Below are 22,334 nucleotides of genomic sequence, written 5' to 3'. Positions count from 1 at the left end.
AATATAAAAGGACATATAACCTGCATGCGTCACTGAGAGGCATCGCAGGTCCTTCCTCCCCGCTGCCATCAGACTGTACAACCAGGCCTGCTACAGTAGTTAAAGCAGCACAATGTAACTTTCAGCTTTTGTTGAGTTTGGCGGCTCCTTTGGACAAAAGCGGTAGTGCTTTACCAGATAGAACACTACATTTCCCATGAGCACCAGCATGTACTGCCGGAAAGATCCTGTCCCGTCGCGTGCATTTGTTTTGATAGTGAATGAAGACGGGATGGACTTTCAAAACTACATTTCTGTTTCACCAAGTGAACAGACGGAACGCAAAAAAAAGATGTTAAACTGCTGTAAAGGAACTGGAATTTACCGGGATACCTTAAACAAGGAAGCCAGGGAGCGGTATATGGAGAAAATAATGATTATTAACGGTTTGGGTCCATATGACCCTCCTCGTCGGAGCTCCACTCTCTATAAGGGATTTACTGCCGCAGTTCTGCACAACCCACGTCTTACTACCTTGTTTAGGAGTGTTTGGCAGCTGCTTTGGTAAATGTTTGACTCGCCATGTGTTTCAATAAATTTGTATAGTAGTACAACATACAGTACATGTTTTGTATTACTCTTACTTTTGTTTTCTTTTTTTTTTGACTGCTATAATATGCGGAAGAGGCTCCGAGGCGTGAGCAATATTTTTGTTTTCCTCGTGAGATTATTTTTTTCCTCTGCAGCTACAAATAAGAGTTAATGTTTTTTCCTCAACAAACTAGTTTTATCTGAAGATTGGGGTTAATTGCACCGCAGAGAGCTGGCCAGCAACTGCGTTTAGCTGGAGAAGTGGGGAATAAAACCCGTGTTTTGATCCGACCCCCGTCTGTGTGAGTGTTTGTTTGTGTGGTGGAAGGTTATGTTTGGTCGTTACAGCCGCGATCCAAGCGAGCCGACGACTCTTTTACTCTTTTACTCTGTTATCTCAGATACTTGGCCTCCGTGGTTCTGCCTCCAGGCAGGAAAGCGGTGAAAAGTTAAACCATTACCGATCTTTTCGCCACGTCTGTTATGTGTGGAGCTGCTGCAGCCACAACGCAGCAACGGGTTACCAGCTTCTGCGGAGCTGCGCTCCACGCCCCGCCCATTTTCGTCTCGACTAGGATTCAGGAAGGAGGGGGAAGTGACGTATGCCATAAAACAGTCAAAGCCGTAAAAATTTGTATTTTTTTAGTGTGGCAGGGTTCCTACCATGCTCCTCAAAGTTACATAGTGCCAGTGAAGGCGATACAGACCCCTCAGAACATGACAGAGGTGTCATTAAACCTGTTGGAAGTTGATGTACCATCACAATGACTCTGGAAATATGATATTAAGGTAGAAAAGTTACATAGTGCCGCTTTAACAGACAATAACATGTGCAATAATAACATGTGCAATATCTGTTCAATATCTGTCTACCTCACACACATCCTACCTGCTTTTTTTGCACTGTTTTTTCATTCTTTCCCGTACTGCACTACTTTTATTTTCATTCCAATATATACTGTGTATATTTAGTAATTATATATTTTTTACCCCTCCCCTGCATGTGTGTGTTAAGTGTGTTGCACAAAGTGAGTCTCCCCATTGAGCGAGAAATAAAGGATAATCTAATCTAATCTAATACATGAAACAAGGATCAATCACAAAGACACGAGACAACCACCACAGATCAGTGAGACAGATGATCAGCAGCAAATAAATATTAGTAATTTGGGAGACTCATCGGTACACGGCAACAATTCAACTAAATCTCCTTTAAGTTTTACAAAACTTTTTATTTTTCTCAACTCTGGACTGAAAACAAAAAAGTCCAGCGCTGCTCTCTCTCTCTCTCTCTCTCTCTCTCTCTCTCTTTCTCTCTCTCTCTCTCTCTCTCTCACACACACACACACACACACACACACACACACACACACACACACACACACACACACACACACACACACACACACACACACACACCAGAAGTGGGTAGAGTAGCCAAAAATTGTACTCAAATAAAAGTACTGTTACTTCAGAATAATATGACTCAAGTAGAAGTAAAAAGTACAGTTGTCATCCAAATAATTACTTGAGTAAAAGTAAAAAGGTACTTGGTGAAAAAACTACTCAAGTACTGAGTAACTGTTGAGTAAGTACAAAATAATCATCTTCAGGGAAATTAAATCAATAAAATAAATTAATATTAATAAAAAATAAAAAATAGCTTAAATTAAAATAAGCTTAAAGTAAATTCAGGTACTTTAATAAATAATAAAATTAATTAATTAACAGAATAAAAAAATTAATTAAGCACAAGTAGCACAAGCCTTTGTACTTTTCTTTTTTAACCAGGCAGAACTAGAACAAGCCCATGAACTCATAGAAACTCTGTGTGTGTTTGAGTCTGTGTAAATGTGACAAAACATGCAAAAACAAACATTTTTCCCAAAGAATCACTCAGTGATGTCACGAGATTGACGCGTACGCGGATAAAAGGGATAAATGAAAAGTAACAGCTCAACGTAGCCTAATGTAGCGGAGTAAGAGTAACAGTTTCTTCTTCACAAATCTACTCAAGTAAAAGTAAAAAGTATAGTGACTCAAAACTACTCCTAAAAGTACAACATTTCCCAAAACGTACTCAAGTAAATGTAACGGAGTAAATGTAACTCGTTACTACCCACCTCTGACACACACACACACACACACACACACACACACACACACACACACACACACACACACACACACACACACACACACACACACACACACACACACACACACTTCCTTAATAGACTGTATGCCTCAAGTCTGATTTATGGTTCCGCGTTAAATCGACGCAGAGCCTACGGCGTAGGCTCTGCGTCGATTTAACGCAGAACCATAAATCAGGCTTTACACTCCACTTCCCCCCTCTCTCTGGACTTCCTCCTCCTCCGTGGCTCCGCCCGCCCTCAGATAGCGCTGCTCGCCGCACACGCACCCACAGGCGCTCCGCACCCTCAGCCCGACCCCGGTCCTCCAGAGCTGCGGAGCCCAGAGAGGAGAGGAGGAGAGAGGAGGAGAGAGGAGGAGAGGAGCTGCTGAGCGGTGAGTGTCTGCGGGGCCTGCGTGCTTGTGTTTCACACACTTTTGGAGTATTTCCTCAAGCTGTCAGAAATCCTATCAATGATTGATCTCCGGGTTCAGTCCGTCTGCGGATCGACCTGACATTTGGAAGATCAATAACTCCTCTGTGTGTGTGTATGTGTGTGTGTTATTCTGCTCGTGAGTTACTGTTCCAGGAAACTGCAGATGGAGTGCGACCACTCCCAGTGTGTGTGTGTGTGACACTTCTTGTTTTGAGTTCAATGTTGAAGTAAAGGAAATGATCTGTCACTGTCTGACTGATCCATACTGATCAGTATTGATCAGTTCAGCCATGACCTCACTGATCTGATCATGTTGGTAGACTGGTCACACACCACCATGTCAAGTTTAGGAAGTTGGGGGAGATTTCAGGTGAAGTTTCTCAGCAGAAAGGGAGCAGCCAGCAGGGCCGGTCCTGCCTCCTTTAGGCTCCCAGCAGCCAGGTCTATTCAGGCCCGTCTGGTAACACTTGAGCCTGAGTTCAGACCCTTTAAGACAATCTTACATTAATCATTTTACTCTTTCAAAAGAAAAGAACAGGGTCAATTTGTGAATCTACAGCTGAAATTATTATTTGAGCCTGTAAAGAAACCGAGCTTGACAACAGAAATTTAATTCATCTAGCATTACTGCATATTTGTACGACGGAGTATTAGGGCCAAACTAAGACAAAAAAAATTGGAAATTACGAGAATAAAGTCATAATATAATGAGAATAAAGTCGTAAAATTACGAGAATAAAGTCGTAATATTATGAGAATAAAGTCGTAATATTACGAGAATAAAGTCGTAAAATTACGAGAATAAAATCGTAACATTACGAGAATAAAGTCGTAATGTTGCGAGAATAAAGTCGTAATAGAATAAAGTCGTAATATTATGAGAATAAAGTCGTAATATTATGAGAATAAAGTCGGAATATTACGAGAATAAAGTCGTAAAATTCCGAGAATAAAGTCGTAAAATTCCGAGAATAAAGTTGTGACATTACGAGAATAAAGTCGTAATATTACAAGAATAAAGTGGTAATTTATGAGAATAAAGTCATAATATTATGAAAATAAAGTAGTAATTTATGAGAACTCTAACAGGAAGAGCATCTTCTCCCTGTGTTAAAATGAAGAATATTGAGCATCTTGTGATGTTATATTTATATATTTATAATATATTACGACTTTATTCTCGTAATATTATGACTTTATTCTCTTAATTTTATAACTTTATTCTCATTACATTATGACTTTATTCTCGTAATTTCCTTTTTTTGTTTTTTTGTTTGGCCCTAATACTCTGTCGTATATTTGTGAGTATAACGTTGCATAAAAAGAAAATCTGAATTTTGCAATTTCATAAACTCACAAAGTTACAAGAAAACAGTTTCAGATTTCAACCCGGATGGTTCTCCTAATGTTCTAAATGTTTAATACTGAGGATTACCTGGATTACCTGGAAGTTTGGGGCCCATATTATGTGCAGTGTGTGTATTCAGAATAACCTCTGGTACTAACACCACAGACAACTGCAAAATACTTTCATTGGTGCTGCAGGATTACTGTTCAGGTACAGATTAACACCGGTCTCAGCAGTCTGTTAGTACGCGTACAAGCACAACAAGACATGATCGTTTTTATAAAAACGATTGTAAAGTCTTTATTCACAGTTTACTGAAAATGTTAACTTACGTGATAACATTTAGCTTTTTGACACCATAGGCTGCAACAAAGGTGTCATTCATTAAACCACGCCCCTAATTATACATAAAACTGCATAATCATCCGTTCATGTGAAATGCATTCAGTCCTGTCTATTTTAGGTTTGATTATGGTGTTGTTGGTTGATGACATCACACGGTGTCATCTGCACGTGCTCAGAAACATCAGTCATCGTTGCTTCTTCAAATGAGGCAGGAAGTCAAACATTTGTCATATTTAACCAAGATACTGAAACATTGAAGCAGTCAGGCGTCAGTCTGAATCTATAAATAAAACCTGTGAATAACTTCATATTACCTTTGGCCCAGTTTTCTTCTTTGGTTTTAGTCCTCGATTGTCCAACATTTGAGGTTCAATCAGCCCAAGTGTTGTCCAATTTTGTCTGATGTTTTATCTGGATTGACGTGATATTGTTGGATGTTATAGCCCTGGTTTGGCCCAGTTTTGGAAAAACCTTCTCAGCCATTTCTGAGCTGGGGTTTTCACTCTTGATGCTGCTGAATCAAGACACCGGTGGGCGAACCCTTCCTGTTTCGGTCTCAACACAGACGGTTCCTCTTCGACCTCTGACCTGTGATTGTTCGGGTGAATAGGGTCAGGAAATGTTGTCTTTATGTGGGAAATGTGCAGCTTTCTTCCTCTGACCAACTCATTACGTTCAGGTTTCAGAGGCAGATAAAATAAAACCTTAATTGTCCCAGAATCTCTTCTCCTTCACCTCTGACCTGCTGATCAGACTTCAGTTTCACTGGCTCTGGACGATGATGGTGAATCTGTCAAAATTTACAGCAGAATAACTGTCCTCCTGGACTGGCTCTGGGTTGACCTGGAAAGGTCGGAGGATGAATCTTGACCAATCAGCTGCAATCTGGACCAACCGGTCTACAGTCTCAGAAAATTAGAATATTGTGATTTTCTGTAATGCAATTACAAAAACAAAAATGTCATACATTCTGGATTCATTACAAATCAACTGAAATATTGCAAGCCTTTTATTATTTTAATATTGCTGATCATGGCTTACAGCTTAAGAAAACTCAAATATCCTATCTCAAAAATTAGAATATTCTGGGAATCTTAATCTTAAACTGTGAACCATAATCAGCAATATTAAAATAATAAAAGGCTTGCAATATTTCAGTTCATTTGTAATGAATCCAGAATGTATGACAATTTTGTTTTTTTAATTGCATTACAGAAAATAAAGAACTTTATCACAATATTCTTATTTTCTGAGACAGTCCTGTACATCCTCTACCTGGTGGCTGCTAGCCCCCGCAGCAGCTGGAACAGCTGGGCCAGGATAGCCTGGACTCTTTTGGATTGATTAACTTTTCCCAGACCATCGCCAGGACTCGGCTCCGGTGAACCCCCAAAGCCCCAAGGCCAATCACGTTAAGGGCCTTTTATCCGTAACATTTGAAATAGATGCAGAAACGGTGGTGTTGACCAGTATGAACAGGGATCAATACTGCTGTTTATGGACCTGTAAAGATCATATGGCTATTGTGCTGTTTACTGTACTAATCCATGACCTGCTGTGACTGGTTCTGGGGGGTCTGGAGGGTTGGAGGGTGAAACTTAGTAAAACGTCCTGAAGCAGCGCTGCAACCCATGCCGTCGCCGTGGGTGGGAAACCGCGGGACTGCGGGTCCCAGTGGGACTCTGGTCGTCCTCGTTGCAGCTCTAGCAGGATTTTAGTTATTGCAACACTTGAAATGAGAATTTCTGGACAGATTTGATCAGAAATTAATTTAAAGTAGTATTGATATGTTACGAGAAGCTAAGTCAGGCTAAAATGGCTAACTATGTTCGACATAAGGTGGGTGTGTCCCAACCATCTTCCCAGGTCTTTTCGTTTCACCCATTTGCAACATTTGGCACCACGTACGAGGGCTTCAAAAACCACTGTAGTTCTTATTTATTCAGTTTATAGTGGTACCAGAGTTCCGACTAAAGATGTAAAAGTACTGGACAAACCCTCTGTTGTAATCCAGCGGATCCACAAGGGAATCATGCAGAACATCTGCTTTGATTCAAATATTCAACGCTACAGCCAGGACTTTCTTAGTTCCCTTTTTTCATCCTCACGGATGCAACCGGGAGTTTGGTGTCAATCATTCTGCTCAACAGGTGTCTCTAAGACAGGTTCTTTTCCTGATTTTTGAAAGTCAGTAAACTTCCACACAGCTGTGAGAGCGTTCAGTAAGCGTGGTAGAGCCGGTTTTAGAGCCGTTTCCCGTCTGTGGGTTGTCTGTTCCTCTCTGGGTCGGGACATCATCCTGAGGCAGCAGAACAAAGTTTAAAAACAGAAAAAAAGAAGACAGCTGACGAGACGAAACCAACAGGGTCCACTGGTTCCTGAAACAGAGGCAAATGAGAGCAGAAAGTCCGGGAAGGAGACAATCGGCTGCACATCTCTGTTCTGTCTGGGCACGAAGGCTGGAAGAAACTGGATGACGCTTCTTCTTCTTCTTCTGCAAAGATAGACTGTACATCAATATTTGACTCATGAAGCTGTTTTTGGTCCATAAGGGTAGCATGAAGTATAAATAGTACCAGAGTAAATAGATACAACACAATAAAAACCCTCAGCTTGGTGCAGTTACCGCAAGTTAGCTATTTTAGCTAAGGCTTTTAGCTGGCTGGTGTAGCTTATGCATTCCAACCTCCAGGTTCCAGCTCTTTAGGTAAAGCAAGGGATTTATGTACAATAGCGGTGAGGTCTTTTGATAGGCAGATGACACAGCCAGTGCTACTTCAACTACTTAACACTGCATTGCAATGAGCGCTGAATAAAGACCTAACGGAGCATAATCCTTCATATTTTCAAGTGAATGTGTTATGGAGGGGGGAAGGGGTCAAGGACTGAGTTTAGCTAAGCTTGTGCTAACTCAGCATCTGCAAAATGCAGTTGTCATTTCTGATTTACCACTGGAACGACGTCTGCAATGGGAGGTCCTGTTGCAAATGTTCGCTGGCAGCTCCGCAGCTTCTCCAATAGATCAGCTGAACGTGCAGCCTAGAAGATTATTTCAGGACACTTCCAGCAGTGGTCGGCTAGGACCTCTAGACAGTAAACTGGTTTGCTTGAACAATTGTGCATGTGTGTCTGCTAGTGCCGGTGTCAGCCCTGCTAGTCTTGGTTTTATCTCTGCCAGTACTGGTTTCAGCTCTGGCAATACTGCTTTCTGATGTCCGTTTCCGGCAGCAGCCTTCAAAATGAGGATCAGAATGTTCCACATAAGAATAACAAATAATCCAAGGAAAAGCCTAAAGTTTTCACAGATGTGAAATCCGTGAAAACTTAGATAAGTTTAGATAAACTTAGATAAGAACAGTTTTTTGTACCAGATTGTAAATTTGCTTATTTCAGATGTAAAATTAGACATTTTATTATGGAGGCCGGTGAGATTGACTCAATGTTGGAGCCAGATCTGGTGGTCAGAAGAGGAACTGGTATCTGGTTCACTTCCTGTATTGACTCAGGCTAGCAACGCCAGATGTAAGCTCATGACCTCATCTCTGCTTTTGATAATCATCTGAGATCACATCAGCATTTTGAACAGCATTCATGGTTCGTTTGCTATTTGAGGAACTCTATTTGAGGTTTTTGTCCCTCTGTTTGGAGTTTTGAAGACTGTATAAACCAGCTGATGTCAGAGGATGCTGGTCAGTCATGTGGAGTTCCCCAAGGTTCTGTTTTAGGGCCTGTTTTGTTTTTATTATATATTCTTCCTCTAGGATGGATTATTATTCAATTGAGTAACATATCCCTTTTACTGTGATGGTATTTGGATGTACGTTACCTTTGAACCCTTGTTTGTATCGGTGATCTTTTCAGCATGTGCGCTTATGGCACCCATGTGGAAGTTGCTAAGTCATGGGCGTATGTACAAGGACATATCTCAGGAAAGCATTGATGTATTATATGATTGACACTTCTGGAATCTTCACAGCCAGTAGAATCAAAGGACTGTTCAAAAATCCACGTCGCCTCAAGCATCAGCCAATCGTAATGAAGAAAACATTGTACGCTTCCCAGGAAGCCAGTGAGGTACCGTATGCCCTTTTTTGTACAACTAGCTGGTAACAAAAACACATTGAGAGATCAAAAATGATTTCGATTTACGGGTATGGAGTACAGTTTTCCTTTGGTATCGGATTCATGGTGGAGAAACACTGAAAGTAGGAATGAATTCAGAGTCGGCCTGCAGACAAGGAAGTTGTTTTTTGCTGGGTTTTTTTTTTCAGTTTTCTGTGGCATGCCACACTATTCTTACCACTTACCTGCCTGGTGTTGGTTTCTGTGGGTTTAAAGATTTGATTCAGTTCAATTCAATAATAAAAAAAAATGTGCATGACAAAAATCACAAGAACAGTGTCATTAGAAAAAAAAATAGAGTAAAAAAAGCATTACACATGATATGTAACCAAAGCTGGAACTAAGCTTTCACAGACTTTGCATGGGTGTGAAACAGGCGGCTGTCTGAAGTGCAAACCAGATATATATGAACAGGACTGGTATATTTACAGAGCAGCTTTTCACATCTGTTTACTTTGGTTTGAAACATCAAGACATGAAATCATGTTTAACAAACTGATGCTGTTAGTGACTGGAGGTTCTTCAGCATCCAACCTCAAGCTGGTCCTAAGACAGACAGACGCTCAGACGTGGTGGTTCGGTGTCGCTTTGTGTTCTCCTTTTAGCTTCATTCAGGTTAGTTGGTCCATTCGGTCAGAAACAGGAAATGGTTGGGCTACAGAAGGCGGAGCCATCACCTTGCGACTTTAAGGTCCTGAAGAAAAAGTTGTATCTTCTGTTGAGTCAGTTTGTGGGAGGGTTCTAATAACTGTCCTACCCATGAGTCTGTGCGGCGGTTGCAAAGTTTTACTTGGAGCGCTGCAAATGACTGATTCTTGCAGCAATGCCTTCTGGGACTGCAGTTCTCCCGTCGGGGCTCAGGCGTCAGCTCAGAGACTCGCAGTTTCAACTATTTGAAACCTGTTCTGGCTGGCGTCTAAATGAAATGGACAAGTGTTGGTTTCAGATTCACACTAACAACGAGGCAGTTTTCACGGGACGGGTGCGTCTCACGTTACTGATTCCAACTCTGCTTCCTCATTTATCTCAGTTTTTCTCCTCTCACGGTTCAGCCCTGTTCCTCATTTCTAAACTGTCTGGTGACAGCTTGAGCTGAATACTCTGACGATGCAGGACATTGCGTCCGTTCCGTCTGATTCTGCAGTTTTTATTCGCTCTCATGAAACCAAACTGGATGTTTGCGTTTCCTCACGGCAGTTCCTGGCCCAGCGATGGCGGGTGGCCGCTTTGACTATTCACAGTAGTGTCAAACTGTTAATAATTTCCTGGAAAACCAGAGGAGGCAGAGATCATCAAGCCATTTTGATGATACACAGTATAATGCATAACAAACAGGAAAAAGTTTATTTTTAATCCTATAAAGACAGTTTCCAATTAAACAAAACAACTCCAACTCCAAGGAGCAAAGACAACTCAAACCTTCCCTAGCGACCAGCTGCTACACGCCGCAACCACCAGCCTGTTGGCGGTTTGAAGCTGAGACGCTACAGGTTGCAACTGTGTAAAGATGACAACTCTGACACGAAAACTCACTAAGCTAGCAGCCAAAAAACAGCATCATGAAACAGATTCCAGTGGAAAGCTCCACCCCATTATTGCATTTCCACCTCTCTGTGACAGATCATCATCATATTTGATCCCTGTGATTGTTTCTGTTGGTGGTGGGAGCGTGCACGAGAAAGTGTAGTGAGCAAACATCTTGTGATGCACATGATCATTTATGTTTTTTAGATTTAGACATCTATGGCAACTCTGAGGGGGGTTATGTATTATTATTATTATTATTATTATTATGAATTAACATGTTAGGTGAATTTATACAAAACAATACATTTATTGGGCCGCTGGGTGGGCCAGTGGTAAAAGCCCTTGTACTGAGGCTACAGTTCTCCTGCACCAGTCGCAGGTTCGATTTCTGGTCTGTGGCGTTTGCTGCATGTCGTCCTCATTCTCTCTCTCTACCCCCTTCCTGTCTACACTCTGAATAAAGGCCACTAAAGCCACACAATCTTTTAAATAAACATTTATTTCTAATATGGCCCTTTTGATTGGCAGTCAGCTCAGCCAATGGCTGGCCACCATCACTTCCTCATCTGTCACTGTCCTGCTACGAAGCTAAGCACACTAACCCAGCCTCGGTTAAACGCAGCAGTGATCGCTGATCTCGACGTCTGCTGGCAGCTCTGCAGATATTTCAGTGGGGATCAGCAGAAGGTGCTGGTAGCCACGGCTAACTTTGATTGACATATGGCAGGCACGTTCCAGTGACCTTCCCAGGCTACATGGATACATTGGATCGATTAAAAAGAGGCTTCAAAACGGCTCCTTGTGTGTCACGTGACTGTGTTGCTCTCTCAACAGCGTACGAGGTCCAAAGGTCGTCCTTCGCCTTCCTTTCTTTAAGAAATCTGCAAAGATCCATCTATATACATACACACAGTACTCGAGTTGAGGGGGGGGGGGCGGGGGGGTGGCATCCCCCCTGAAATAAAAACGGTCAAAATCATCCCCCCTTTCCATCCCTTATGTCATTTCATCAATGAATGTGGTTTTACATCTATTTCTACATTTAGAGTCATCACCAGAAAAATAACACCAGAAAAATAACTTTCAAGTAAATTTTCACTTGAAATAAGTAGGAAAATCTGCCAGTGGGACAAGATTTATCTTCTTATTACAAGCAATAAAATCTTGTTCCACTGGCAGATTTTTCTACTTATTTCAAGTGAAAATCTATTTGAAACAGGTGAAAATTGTTGTTTTTTCCAGTGATGAGTCTTGTTTTAAGTGTAATGAGATTTATTTACTAAAATGAGTCATTTTAACTAGAAATAAGAAAAATATTCTTGTTAAGATTTTGAGTTTTTGCAGTGATCCATGTTACTTATCCTGTGAAGGACAGAGTCATATTGATAAGTTCAGAAAACTGTTTTTTATTGTTGTGTTTTGATGTATTTGATGTAAGCCCAGTGGATATTTAAAGCTTACAGAAGGCTGCATTTAACTGCTGCTATGTCATTCCTGCAGTGTTTCTGCAGGTGTTTTGGTCAGTGCTATTATTTGTAATATATTATATTATTTGTAATCAGCACAAATTATCTGTCCCCATATGATAAAATCCATCATCCCCCCTGATTCTTTCTTACAACTCGAGTACTGCATACACACACACATATATATACAAACACATATATATATATATATATATATATATATATATATAAAATGTATATACACATACATACATACATATACTACATATACCTGCAAAGATGAAGTAATAACTTTAATATATGTCGGTACAATTTTCAACATCTAGTGGAGCTTAATGAAACTGCAGCTCGTTAGCGTAGCTGGAAAAAAGACTAAATTAAACTTGCATGATGGAAACTGTCTTCTATCGATGTAAAATATAGATCAAGTCACCTTGAGTAACTGACATCCTCTGAGTTCATGCAACTCTTTCCTGGAGTTGCTTCTTTATTTCAACAGAAGCCACCGTGATCTTTCAGCCAAAAGCTTCCTTTTTTTCTTCTTCCTAATCACACAGGTTACAAAAGGACGTTGTTACGACACTCAAACCGTCATTTTCACTCCTTCTGTGCGGCTGAAGGTCAAGGTTCAGCTTTAGCGGTTTACGCTGCGATCGGAGTGATCGAGTCTGTTAAAGTAAAGTCCTACCGTTACCACGGACGCAGCCCGAAGCGTCGCCCGAAGTGTAACCCGCCCTTCACGTCTGAACCTTTAAGCATCTAAAAGCTCTCTTCTTATGTTAAAACATCAGTTTGTATTTCATTTGAGGGAATATTTGATCGCTCTTAGGGAGCCTCGACCAGCCAATGTTACTTCAGGCGACTGTCCCGACGGTGTCTTACGAGAACTGCGTCTCACTTTACGGCAATCAAAGTAACTCACGAGCTGGAGATCTTAAAAACATATGAGAAATCAAGAAATCATCTCAGCAGATGGAAGAAGGCTTCGTCTTTGACGATTCCATCCAAGCAGCCTTGGCTGGCCGCCGCGGCTTAATTATGTTTAGTCTCAGCTTTCGTAGCATCAGGCATGCTCAGCAAAGCTCTGACTATGAAACGGAAGTAAAAACTAACTTCAGATGCATAAAACGTGACTGGTTGAGTTGAGATGTTTGTCTAAAGTTGCTCATTAGTTTTAACGCCCAAGCAGAAACAGGTGTGGTTTGTGGACGCCGTCCTCCGTCACATGACCGTTTAAACGTTTCACCAACTGTGTGAACATCAGACAAGGTCGGAGGTTGCGGCCTTCCTCCTCCTCCTCCTGGTATCTGAGCACCATGGAGGAGGACAGAGATCAGCTGATCTCCACCCAGAGAGCAGGGGAGGGTGGAGTCGTGTCCCCGGAGTCTGGGCTCAACTGCTTTCTCCGTCACACATCTGGAGCAGCGCGTGTTTTTGGTCTCAGCTTCCTTGACTGTGAAACTAAACGCTCCGAGTTTCAATCTGCTTTCATTACCATCAGCAGCAGCAAGAGAAGCATGCAGAGCGCGATGTCCGACCCGGACCCGAACAGGAAGTGAAATGCGCGCCGTTTCTGGCAAATAAATGAAGGAGAAGACAACAATGGAAATCCAAATACTTTTTTTTTTTTTATTTATCAATCAATCAATCAATCAAATTTTATTTATATAGCACCTTTCATTCAGGTACATGAAATACAAGGTGCTTTGACATTTTGATTGAAAAATAAGCATAATAAACAAATAAATAAAAACTGGGAGACCAAAAAATAAAAACTGGGAGACCAATGCACCCTGACATACAATATAGAATATATAAAATTTATAAAAAGATAAAAGTTCAAGGATTAAGGCTAAAAAATAATCAGTCCACAACAATAAAGTGATTAGTGATTGTTATATTTTCTTTGACGTCTTTCTTTGCAGACAGGATTAACCCAACTCATTTTATTGAAAAGTTAATTTACTGTAATTTGTTTATACGTCCCATTTTAAGTTTTGGTTATAGCAGCTAGTGGTGGACTGTAGCAGCTGTGAATCAAAAGTCCACGCCCTTAATTATACATCAATGAATGGTTTTATATAATTTTACCTGACCCGTGGATCTGGATCCGGGCTTCAGTGGTCTGTACAGAAACTGCAGGTCTGGATCCTGACCTTAGTGGTCTGTAGAGAACCCGCAAGTCTGGAGCCTGTTGGTCTTCAGAGGAACTGCAAGTCCAGACCCTGGTGGTCTGTCTGGACCACCAGCCAGGACCAGTTCACTTTGAGACCCGACTTGGGGCACCTGCTGATTCAGACCTCCCCACCACCATGAGGTGGACATTTATATTGAACCATGTGACAAGTGTGTGTGTGTGTGTGTGTGTGTGTGTGTGTGTGTGTGTGTGTGTGTGTGTGTGTGTGTGTGTGTGTGTGTGTGTGTGTGTGATAACATCTCTGCTTTGTTTAGAGAGCGTTTCCTTCTGCAGCCATCATTTCCATAAACACAAATACTGACGGAGGAAACCCCCTCCCCCCCCCCCTTCATCTCTGCAGACGGACGATGGACGTCACGTACGTCTGAACGAGCCGTTGTCCACAAGAGGAACCTGAAGTGTCTCTGACAGCCCGAACACAACAACGACTTCACTGATCGATCGACTCTCTGAAGGTAAACACAGAAAACTGTCGTAAAAATGACCTCAAAGAGAAGAAAGAACTGGAGAAAGTTTGACCACAGTGACGTGTTTTGTGATATAATACACCTTCTTCTGCTGTTTGAAATAAATCCAACACAGATAAAACTTAGAAAACAAGAGTCTTAAAAACCTTGACCCTTTTATCATGCTGGTGTAGATCTGCTGCTGTGTTTGGGATCATTTCCTGTCACATGACCCAGTTTCACCCGATCTCTAGCCGTCAGACAGAAGTCCTCACACGTGTCTCTGGGAGACTCTAGTCTACAGAGGACTTCATGGCCCCCGACAAACTGGAACCATTACCCTCCCACCACCGTGCCTGACAGCTGGTACACACATGGACATATTTGTTGGTGTCTTCCATAAAAGGAAGGAAAACCTTCAAAACCCCTGAAATCACTCGAAACTTTCGAGTCTTTAAAATAATTTACTGAAAATTAGATTCACTGGAATCATAAAAAATAATAATGAAACTGGCCTCGACAAATTAGTTGTCATCCCTAGAAAAGATGTGGTTACCATGGTGACATGTTAAACTAAAGTGTCCTGTAATTAAAGGTATTGTGACATAATTTTTAACATGCTTTTAACACTGTTAAAAGTCTTGGCCAACATCCCTCAAATGTGTCTAAAAGAGTGTAACAAGAAAAACTTCACTCTACTACTCCATTCCTGGCTTTTTATGACAGTGTTTTTTTGCGCCGTGAAAAATGCTTCCTTTTCCCCCTTTCCTGTCAATCATTGCTCCGCTCCTCCTCCAAACCTCCTCCTCCAACCATACGCTCACAGCGGCGTCGGAGAGTTAAGCCGGGAGCGACAGGCGAAGCATGCACGGAAAAGCAGCAAGGCGAACCAGAGCAAACAATCATAAAAATAAAGGCATGCAAGCAGCAGTGTCCCCTTATCTTAAGTCCAGTCAGTGGCCGCGGGTCTTCTTAGCAGTTGTCCTCCGGTGATGAGAACAAAAGAGGCTCTAAACACTAAACAGCTCCGTGTTAAGCCTGATTTATGGTTCCGCGTTAAATCGACGCAGAGCCTACGCCGTAGGGTTCAGCGTACGGTGCGCGTCGCCGCGTAACCCTACGCCGTAGGCTCTGCGTCGGTGTAACGCGGAACCATAAATCAGCCTTTATGGTGCGCTGGAGAGGAGAGGAGGCAGGGAGCTGGGTGGAGGGGGCAGTGATTTAGCGGGCCGTTACGTAACGACCCGCCACCAAACCACATGCGCCGTTTTTGCATAGTTATGCGGAAAATCCCAGAAAGCACACAATACACTGAATGTTAAAAGTTCGTTGTTTTTTGGGTGTAATTGATGTAAAGACACCCAACAAAACACAAAAAATCAAGAAAAATGTGTTTTTCATGTCACAATCCCTTTAACATCCGACTGTTTAAAGGAGCATGAGGCTCCTTTTAAGAAATGAGACTCTCTAGCGCCACCCTTCACCACGACGGCCGTCGGGGGTACTGCAGCCAACAGTGAAGCCGGCACGGGAGAACGGGGAGAACGTGCATGCAGCGTCATGTGACGTCACATCCGCAGCCCAGCGGGAAATTCGGGGTCCGAATTGCAGCACATTTTGCAGCACACAGCCTGTTCAAGGCAACGGAGAGATACACTAGAGGGCTCATTCTTTTTGGTTTGGAACGCTTTATCTGACATTATTACTAGAAAACTTAAAACGTATACTAATTTTTTTCATAAATCCTGCCTCAAGCTCCTTTAAAGGGTTTAAAGTGTCCCTCTGCTGTCTGGTATCGTGGTGTCCACCACACTGGACGTGGACCAGAGACGGTTGTCTGAGGACATCAGGAAGAACCTTCTAGACTAGAAAACCGTCTCCAAGCAGCTGCTCCAAGCAGTTCAACAACAATTCATTCAGAAGTTCAGGCTCCACAGGACTGTATACAACCTCCCTGGACGTGGACACAAAAGGACAACTGAGGACACACTGGAGAGACGGATGATGCGAACGTAAAACAAAAAATCCAGAACAACTTCCAAAGAGATTCAAGGTGACCTCCAAGGTCCAGGTCCATCAGAGTCAGACCACACCGTCTGTCACTATTGGAACCAGAGTGGACCACCGAGGAGGAAAAAAGAAAAAGGCATGGCAAACATTTGTTCATCTCACAATTTTTACGTTACTTCAGTTTTTCTCGTCAAACAGAGACGTTCAACCCTTATAGCCTACGAGTTAGTCGACTAATGGCGCTTTTACACTAGTACCTCATCAGCCCAACTCGGCTCGTCACGCCTCATCCCGGCTCCACCCGTTTTGTCCCCGTTTGTTTTTCCACTGCCAGGTGAGAAGTGGGCGGGTTGGGGTGAAGCTGCTGTGACGTACTCGATTGCGCAACCCTTTTGTTTGTGTCGGCGCTGGTGAGAAATCAGCTGGAGCCGCGAGCGGCTGAGAGTAAAACAGAGCACCTGGTGGATCTGATCGTTCCTTATCGCCCGTCTACATCCTTTTTTTAATTCTCTCCTCAGCCACCAGGTTTATGAACATCTGCACCTCAGAGTTGGATCACCAAACAGACGTTTGCGCTGTATAATAAAATCGCCGCGAGTCGCTCTCACGCTGACTCCCGCTTCCTGATTCAAACGTCTGACGGCCCCGCCCCCGACCAATCAGTGGCGTGTAATGTGATGACGTCAGATATAGTGCCGGCTCAGCCCGGTTAGAACCTCGGCAGAATGGTTACAGAAAAAGTATCTGCTTGGCACGGCTCCACCCGCCTTGACCCGTAGTGGAAAAGCACAAGACGGGGGCGTGGCGGGTAGAAGCGCGCTGAGTAGATACTAGTGGAAAAGGGCCATAACCGTGCTGAGTAGATACTTTTTCTGTAACTACTCTGCTGAGGTTCCAAGCGGGCTGAGTCGGGCTGAGTCAGCTGCATCTGACGCCATCACACTACAGGCCACCGATTGGTCGGGGGGTTGCGGGTTTAGCCGGCTTTAGCCGATTCGTGGTACATCTGTTTTTATTATCGGTTCTTTGATCCCTTTCATCCTTACTACCACGCCAAAAACCACACCAGCAACTTCACATCTTCTCCAAAGATGGATGCCACCCTGTGGCGAAAATGTGAAATGCAACATCATTTTTCAACCAAGAAGATCAGGGGGTCTAGAATAGCCCCATTTCATGATCTTCATCTATGTTGGAGACTTCCTCGCCACGCCTTCAGCCTTCTGCTTCCAGAGTTGCTTTTGTTCCTAAATCCGTCCACTTTCTAATATCAGTCCACATCTCAGCAGAACCACTCTGGAGGTCACAGAGCTCCTCAGAGGGACACGTTTAGTATGCGATGTTGTAGATAGAGACTGCCGGGCAAGGAGTTTGATCTTATACACCCGCGGTGACGGGTGTGACTGAACACCTGAATTCAATAGTTACCAGGTTTGGACGAATACTTTGTCCAGTGTTTCTGATCCTGCCATTTGTACCAACAGGGGCTGGTCATCCCGGACGATCATCCGGCTCTGCTGTTGCTTTCTTCCGCTCTGCAGGATTTTCAGGACAGGATCATGCAGACCATAAAGTGCGTTGTCGTGGGCGACGGAGCCGTGGGGAAGACCTGCCTCCTCATCTCCTACACCACTGGAGCCTTTCCTAAAGAGTACATCCCTACCGTGTTTGACAACTACAGCAGCCAGGTGCGTCCTCAAACACGCCTCAGAGGTTTAGTCGGTCGGGCCGAGGCCAAAATAACCGGCGTGTTTACCCGTGTGGGGCGCTCAGGTGACGGTGGACGGCAGGCTCATCAGTCTGAACCTGTGGGATACGGCGGGTCAGGAGGAGTACGACCGGCTGAGGACACTGTCCTACCCCCAGACCAACGTCTTCATCATCTGCTTCTCCATCTCGAGCCCTGCCTCCTACGAGAACGTCAAGCACAAGTGGCACCCGGAGGTCCGATGTGGCACACTTCACAACACCACCGCTCTGTACCAAGATACAAGCTCTCAGGGAGACAGGGCAGTCACACCTGCATTTGTGGGCGGGGTAATGGTGCCTCAGAGCGGTTGTCAGACTTATTTTCTTACAAACACGTCAGGTGAACTTGAAGGTTTACACACTTTAATGTAAGCCCTGCCTAATCTCAGGCCACGTTTACACATAGTATTATTATATTTACAAAAACGGATATTTCCCCCTCTACGTTTTGAAAAATACCCTCGTTTGTTTACACAAACCCGCATAAATACGCGGTCATGCTAGCCAATCAGAATCCTGGAAAAAAACGTCAACAAATGACACGTGTGAAGCCTGAATAATATGGTTCCATGTTAAGTCGACGGCGTAGCCTACGTACGGTGCGCGTCGCCGTGTACCCAACGCCGTAGGCTCTGCGTTGGTGTAACGCGGAACCATAAATCAGCCTTGACTGCAGTTACTTCCAAGAGTCTTTCGTTTGGAGTGACAGAGAAGTGGAGTTACTTTTAAGTGTGACTTTAGAATATAAAACAGGTAAAATACAAGAAAATATTGACGGTGGCCAAACAAATTGTAAACACAGGTCGCACACATGACGCTGGTGACGTTTCTGTTGCATAATGTGACGTTCTGAAGCCTAAATGTCTGTTTCCCTCCGTTTACAAGCAAACGTGAAAACTGAGTTTTTGAAAATCTCCACTTTGGCCGGAGTTTTCAGAAATGATAGTTTTTGGTGACTTTGAGCTTCGTTTTCGTGTAAACGGCCAAAAGGCATGAAAACGCCACCGTTTTTGCTCTGTGTAAACGGGGCCTCAGGCTTGCGTTCTTAAATGGCATTTAAAGGGTGCTGAGAGCGGGCAGCTTGTCCCCACTGAGCATCGGCTTTATGCAGTGGTTATTTCTGATTTCACCAGGTGTGTCCGGAAACACACCAGCCAGGAGCCACGGCAGGTTTTAGGAAGCCTCGTGGACTTCCACCGTCCACCTCAGCGGTAGCCTAGCAGCAGGCTAGCTGTGGCTCCAAGACGCGAGCTCCTGACTGCTCCCTCAGCCGATCTGCGCTGGAGGAACTGTGGAACTAGTGGTGACCGTTTGCACCTGGATCCATTTCAAGTGTCATTTAGGTGGTAAAACTTAGGGCTGGGCGATATATCGAGATTTTAATATATATCGACATATTTTCAAACGCGATATGGTACGAGACAATATCGTTTATATCGATATAGCTTTTTTTTTTATATAGCTTATTTTGTGACAAATTGACTTGAATGTTTTATTTAAGATTTGCACAAATGTCAACCTCAGTGGAAAAGTCTGCCTGTTACTGTCTACATTGTATTAATTGCACAGTGTATTTTAATTTAATTGTTATGCAGGAAAGGGATATTTGTTTTATTTTATTTTTATTTTATTTTATAAGAAGCATTTTTATTCTATATATGCAGGCAGTTTATTTTTATTTCATTTGTTTTATACATTTTGATATTGTGCAGACCTCTGTTAATAAAGGAATCTGTGTGACATTTGGCACAAGGCTTTGTATTAAAACTGACTGTTTTTTTAAGGGTTTGCCTCAGAAAAAAATTAAGCTAACAGAGATGCTCTGCTATAATGCTTTGGGGGAAACCCCAATTATGTCACAGAAAAAAATATCGATATATATCGAGTATCGCCATTCAGCTAGAAAATATCGAGATATGACTTTTGGTCCATATCGCCCAGCCCTAGTAAAACCCAAACTGACCACTACATGTGACCGCGTATCCTGCTCCAGATCTGGCGGCACTCGTTTCGGGTGTCGTTTCAGTGGTGCCACTTGAAATTGGACTGATTAGATCCAAATGAATCCAAAGTTATATCAAGCAGTATCATAGGTTAGCATAAGCTAAGTTAGCCAAACTACAATGACTAACTTTGACTGATCAACGTGGGGGGGGGCTGTCAGTGAAGTTTAAGTTCTTTTAAAGCTTTTAATTTTTTGCTTTTTTGTGTGGATGTATTCAAACACAGGTTACTTGACCTTGCTACTCCTCCCCCAGGTGTCCCACCACTGTCCTGGTGTCCCCATCCTCCTGGTCGGCACAAAGAGTGACCTGCGGAGTGACAGTGAGGTTCAGAGGAAGCTGAAGGAGCAGAACCAGGCGCCCATCACCCACCAGCAGGGCTCCGCCCTCGCACGCCAGATCCAGGCGGTCCGCTACCTTGAGTGTTCGGCCCTCAACCAGGACGGCATAAAGGACGTGTTCGCTGAGGCCGTGAGGGCCTTCCTCAACCCGCAGCCCGCCACCACCAAGAGGCCCTGCGTCCTGCTGTGAGACCCGGAGACGCCATCGGAGCCGCCGGGTTCGAGCTGGAGCTCCTCTGCCTCAGAGACTGCTCAGAAAGTTTATGTTAATGATATATATTTTTTAAAAATTTGGGTTATATTTTTATCTATTAATCTGAAAACGGTTATTCAAACGTTGAAGTTCTGTTGCAACACTCAACAACAGCAGTTTGCACATATATGTGACTTTCAGTGGTCGTGATGCGCCTGGACCGGTCTGAGCATGTGTGGGAAGTCACGGTTGGTCATGTGGTCATGTGCAAAAGATAGCACCTTCTTTTTACCTCGTTTTTCAGTGTAAAACCATCTGATTGACCTGGGTCTTGGACAAATACAACCTCAAATGAACAAGAATACCACATTTTTACAGCGTCGTTATTTAAGAAATGAAAAAGAAAATCATGCGTGCTGATGCTCTCTAGAGTACTCTGGTATACAGCAGAGTTTATGGTGTCCAGGTCTCTAGCCATCGTCCTCCCACCGCTGATCTTGACAGTCGATACAAAGCGTTTCCGGTGAAACAATTTGTTTCTGTTTCTATGGAAATTGCTGCAGTGTTCCTTCAACATTCCTGTAATGTCCCTGCAATGTTCTGGCAACATCCCATGAATTGCAGAAACCATCCTGCAGTCCCTCACCAAAGTCCCAGACGTATCGCCCTTGGCCTTTGTGTAAACCTGCTGGGACATCCACCCCTGGACAGATTGAGAAGTGTCTTGGATGCTTTCCACTTGTGAATAATCTTTTTTTAACTGTAGAATAGCATTGAAATTGATTTGAAGACATTTCCAGCTCTAAAATGGTTTCTCTAGAATCACTGATGTTTTTCCCACCTAGCATTGTGTTTGTTTGAGGTTGTAATTGCTCGGTATTCATACCCACTAAGATTAAATGGTTTTTATTGTATTTACACTTAAAAACACAGGAATAAAAGCTGATACTAACTTTGGAACTTGACTGTACTTTGCCTTTTACATTTAGTTTAAGCTGGACTTTGATGAGTTCACACCTTTCAGATTTCTGCAGGCTACTCAAGTTTGTTCAGAAGCGTTTCAGTTGTTACTGAAACAGAAAGTTAAAATGAGTCTTCCTCTTTAACTTCCAAGAAACAAGCACATTTACACTTTACCAGCTTAACGGCTATTTTAGACTCGTGTGAAAAAACCCAACGCTTTTCTTAGAGCTGTGAGTCGCTGAAATCAGATGAAGCATGATTTAGATTCAGTAAGGCAACCTCTTCTTGGAGACATTATGTCTGATGTTTGCTGTTACTGTTGAAGCCAGAACCAGAAGCAGAACCGTCTCCTCACGTCACACCTCTGCAGCAACGCTGCCAGCAAGACCAACGATCTGAAACGACGGCGCCAGCTTGTCACGATTAATAAACTCCATCTTCTCATAAACTTGACTAGAATGTTTTTGTTCGTGATACATTT

At 43.1% G+C, this 22,334-nt stretch overlaps 1 protein-coding gene across 2 annotated transcripts; it reads left to right on the top strand.

The window, feature by feature from the left end:
• Positions 1–2,965: 2,965 nt before the first annotated feature.
• rhogb (ras homolog family member Gb) lies at positions 2,966–21,850 on the top strand. Of its 2 annotated transcripts, none has more exons than XM_061740393.1 (5): positions 2,966–3,102; positions 14,489–14,603; positions 18,089–18,292; positions 18,378–18,548; positions 20,612–21,850. In XM_061740393.1, exons 3-5 carry the CDS (start codon positions 18,164–18,166, stop codon positions 20,885–20,887), a joined length of 576 nt encoding a protein of 191 aa, XP_061596377.1. In that variant the 5' UTR covers positions 2,966–3,102; positions 14,489–14,603; positions 18,089–18,163; the 3' UTR covers positions 20,888–21,850. The 2 variants fall into 2 exon arrangements, with proteins under 2 accessions (XP_061596377.1, XP_061596378.1); XM_061740394.1 differs by having other exon boundaries at positions 2,973–3,102; positions 14,403–14,603.
• The last annotated feature ends 484 nt before the right edge of the window (positions 21,851–22,334 follow it).

This window comes from Cololabis saira, chromosome 14 (genome assembly GCF_033807715.1).
Source record: "Cololabis saira isolate AMF1-May2022 chromosome 14, fColSai1.1, whole genome shotgun sequence".
In the NCBI taxonomy this organism is placed as follows: domain Eukaryota; kingdom Metazoa; phylum Chordata; class Actinopteri; order Beloniformes; family Belonidae; genus Cololabis; species Cololabis saira.
This window is presented reverse-complemented; position numbering and strand designations above follow the sequence as displayed.